Raw genomic sequence first — 4393 nt, forward strand, 5'->3', positions numbered from 1 at the left:
GATTTTTATGCATCATTAATTTTTTGTGCAGTAACAATAAAAGAAGAAAAACTCCCACTCAGCGTGTTTGTGGTCAAAAATGGCCACCTAATGTTTTTACATATTAACATTATTTTGTACTTTCAACAGTTAAGTTTTTAAAATTAGAATCAATCCTGACCTAACTTCAGAATTTTAACCCTTTTCATTTGATTTAGAGCATCATAGCATGAAATATGGCCTGTCCCATCTTGTCATTCCACATGGCACATGTTGCTTCATGTCTTGAGCGGTAAACGCCAGCCAGAATCAGAATCCTGATCTTGGGTCTCATCTCCACTTCATCCACATCCCTCCAGTTCTCACACCTCCTGCTCCCATGTGGGTTTATATGGGTACACAGCAGCTGAATCATCTCCTCTGTTACAAACAGGTCAAAGGTAGACCGCAGCCTGCTGATGCGGGCAATTGCATACAGGGTGGGCCCTGGGGTGATACCAGTGGGTACCGGATTGTAGTGCAGGGTCTCTTTAGCAGTGGGAAACCACATAATTTTCCCATTATGAGACATCCATTTAGCTGCCAGTTCCTCTGTCTCTGCCATTACCTGCTCAGCCTCCACTGCTGTGTCTGTATTGTCCTCACCCACTGAGGAAGAAGAGTCAGGCACTGGCTGGTTCTTCTCATCATCAGTGGTGATGCTGTCATCCTCTGAGGAGGATGTCTCCTCATCTTCAGGAGAGGATGTGTTCTCATTTTCAGGAGAGGATGTGTCCTCATCTTCAGGAAAGAATGTGTCCTCATCTTCAGGAGAGGATGTGTCCTCATCTTGGGTAGAAGATGTCTCTTCTTCCGAGTGCAGAGGATTTCTCCTCATCTTCGCTCTCTGATGGCATCACATAGTCATGTGCTTAAAGAAGTAATTATGACCTTCTTGCCATCTTGCCAGAGAAAAACTGATCTGGAAGCTTTTAGACTTACTTACAGCGTTAGTAGTGACTGCACCTACATAAACTCCAGGACAGATTTATAAACAGTGCCAGAGTTTGTTTGTTTTTTCTCTGCAGTTGCATCTTTGACCTCTGCAAGATGTCCTGTGATTTTTTTTGTTCTTGAGAGTAGATATTTGGGTGTGTAAGGGCTATTATGTAGTTGTGTGTGGCCTTTTTTATGAAAAGAACAGAGCTACTGGTGCTTTGAACATGTGCATCAAAGTCAAGTTTGCCTGGGACACTCAAAGCTCAGTCGCCTGCATCAGCAGAAATTCACTGCAACTTGGATGTATGATGCATCATAATTTATTTCACTCTTTCATTTTTGTACTGCAGTTTCACGCACAGGCATGGTAGAGAAATGAGTTTCTTTGGAAAATATGCATGTTTTAATGTAAAATAAGTCAAATTTTCCAAACATGCAGCTTGAAAGACAGTGTACCGGGCCAAGACACAGCATGTTTTTTCAAGGAAATAGCGTGGTGACAACCCTGATGTGATGTATATGGTGCAGCTGTGGCTGCAGTGAAAGGAGACTTGTTGAATTGTTTTAACTGGGTCTCTTGCTTTAGTAGTGGCATTCATTCTTGCTACATGAGATACCTGTCAACGGTGCAACATCCTGCTATGCTGCCTTTCTGTATAATACTGATGGTTTCTGTAGCCATGACATCATAATGACGGTGTTAAGAGGTGGCTTGATTCAGGCAGGACGAAACTGAAGGCCAAAGAGAAAAATGCACGGCCTCCCACTGAATTCCAGGATACCATCACTGCATCCGAGCACCGCAAAAACGCAATTGATTGGTTTAAAAACACCTAAAAAATACACCTGTATAAACATCTACTTTCCAGTGGCATTACAAAGCTAACTATAGGCTTAAAATAGAATCTATTGACTACATAGGTGTGGTCTTTGTAAAAAAAATATATATATGTATTTTATTGATTTATTGTTTTTTAGAATAGCTAAAAGTGATGGAATTTTGCAACTGTGGACCTTACAGGGTTTAACTGGAGAAACCTATACATCTATTACCGTTGGATAGGTGGCACCAATCCCAAAGGACACCTTGTAGGTATCTCTCAGATGCCAGTGGCTTTGACAAAACAGCAATAGTAGACACATAGGGAATGAAATTGTGGGGCCATAGAATGTGTACATTTCTGTAGAGCTTTGCTTTGGTCCATACATACCGTGTTTCCGTCCTGCCGGCCATCTGTCATAGTGCCGATGCAGAGGCCGACCACAGTGACCACCACCATGATGACAGACAGGAAGGCAAACACTTTCCCAGCTAAACCTGAATGAGGGTTATCCACTGCTTCTCCCAGCTTGTAGAACAAACTTCCCTGTTCTACATGTGCTCTCATGGCTCTTCTTCTCTCCTGCCACTCTTCCTCTCTGCGCTGGTGCTGGGCCACAGCCTCCACACAGCTGACCACACGATGACGGCAGCAGGGCGCCATATCGTTTAAGGCTATCCCCCAATACAGCAGCTCAGTGTGCAGGGCTACACTGCAGACATCCTGCAGCACCCGCAGCTTCCCTTTCGCCAGGAAGCAGAAGATGGTCCGAAAAGCAAAAGGGTCACGGTCAAAGAAGAATTCATGGAGCATCGAGTCATAGTCGTCGCAAAACTCTGCAATCTCCCTTAGGGTGGTGCAGAAGCGCAAACGACTCAGACGACTCTTGGGGAAATCTTCCAGGGTGCTCCAGGGGAAGGTGTACCTGATGCCCCCAACATTGATGAGGGCCTGTCTGCAAGGATCGACGAACTGCCGTGAGGCCTCTGGTCCACGGAGAATCCTACCACGCTGGAAGTACAAGCCTTTGACTGTGGTGCCCTCTGACTCTATGAAAAGGTGGTTGTAACTCTCGTCACTACTGAAGGACTGGTCATCTAAGCCAGCACCGATGAGGGCCATGGTGGTAGGTGGGTGTTTCAACAATGGGCTGCACTGTAGTTACGATGAGGAAAGTCTGAAATTAGGGAGTATATTGATAATTTAGAGATAGCATGGGTGTCTTCTTATGTTACATTTTTCTATTGTACATTCATGCACTCTAATGAAAAGCTTACTCTTCTATCAAGAACTGATGTTTTAAGACAAAGGTCAGTGAAGTGAGAAAAAGTAATAGCATTTTAAGATCTTATATTAAGATCAGACTGAGACCAGAAAAGGACTATTTCTCGGGAGCTGAATTTAAAAAGTATGAGAAAGTCATCAGAATTTCACATTGATGTTGACATGAGCTCAACTATGTCCAGAAGAAATAAAATGGACAAAGAAGAGATCTGATTTAAAATGCTGTTTGAACTTGTTCTGTAGTTTTAAGTGGGACAAAATAAATACTAGGGATGCTAGGGATGTTTTTCAGATATCTGATATGCCAAGATTTTCCAACTTATTTTGACCAATTGCCTATACCGATAAATACATGTGTTTTAAAGTCTTATTGCAGATTGCATGAATGAACATATTATTCTGTCTACTGTCATTGTGATGGCACACTGGCAGATGCACACATAACGTACAAAGCTTTTGAAAACCACATTCACTGGGCAAAATAAGAAAGATACTTTAATTGACATGTTGACTATGCAACATGTATTCTAATGTGACATTAAACAAATTAAATAATGAAAAAAATTGTGTAACTCCACCATAGCTTTTTTTTTTAATCAACAAAATTCTTGGTAACTTTGAAAACTCATTCTTGTTTGTAGCAGGAAGTAAGTTTCAGTTTTTTGTATTTGTTCTCAGGTGGTTATCGTTTGCCATTAGGCAACAGAAGATTAAAGTGTAATTTTTGGAGGCTTACAACTACATTTTTGTCTCAGTCATCCAAAATTTATGTCCAAGTGTTCTGTAACTCACCTTAAACTGGTATTATGGTGTACAAATCCATTCAAAAGGATGCTTCCAAATATTTCAAATGCTGTAGCTGTCTCTGATTCCTTCAGATGAATTATTTAAGATTCGCAATATCAGCAGAGAAATGTGTCATCATACCAGCAGAATTGTGAAGTTAAAGTGAGAGAGAAACTCGGAGCCTGAATAAACAAAGCCCTCCCAGCTTCCATCTGTTCATCCTTTCTCCCCTTCCGGTGTTCCTCTCTAAACCTTCCAGTGTCTGGGTGACTAATGGATGACCCCGCAGTTAGTCTGAACATCATCAGGACACTTTGTGTACAGTTTGGTCTAAAACATCATCTCTTTGTCACTCTCTAAGCTTTTGGCTTAAATGTACAAAAAGCCAAACACAACGTTGACAGACTGATTCATCCAAATGGAGAAGGATTAATATCATGAGGATAAAGAACTAAAGACATATTAAACATAGAAATGATACCAACAGTACACAGCTTGTGTATTTAAAAAAATATATATAAAAGTGAAAGTTAAAATGTGCTGTC

General features: G+C 41.4%; 1 protein-coding gene across 1 annotated transcript in view; it reads right to left on the reverse strand.

Moving 5' to 3' along the window:
- Window positions 1–2900, reverse strand: part of LOC103360454 (potassium voltage-gated channel subfamily G member 2-like) — a 7294-nt gene extending 4394 nt beyond the window's left edge. Inside the window, exon 1 of the mRNA XM_008286205.1 lies at window positions 2169–2900. Coding sequence (XP_008284427.1) covers window positions 2169–2900 — 732 coding nt within the window. The remainder of the gene's footprint in view (window positions 1–2168) is intronic.
- Between the last annotated feature and the right edge of the window lie 1493 nt (window positions 2901–4393).

This window comes from Stegastes partitus, unplaced genomic scaffold (genome assembly GCF_000690725.1).
Source record: "Stegastes partitus isolate 25-593 unplaced genomic scaffold, Stegastes_partitus-1.0.2 Scaffold441, whole genome shotgun sequence".
Lineage (NCBI taxonomy): Eukaryota > Metazoa > Chordata > Actinopteri > Pomacentridae > Stegastes > Stegastes partitus.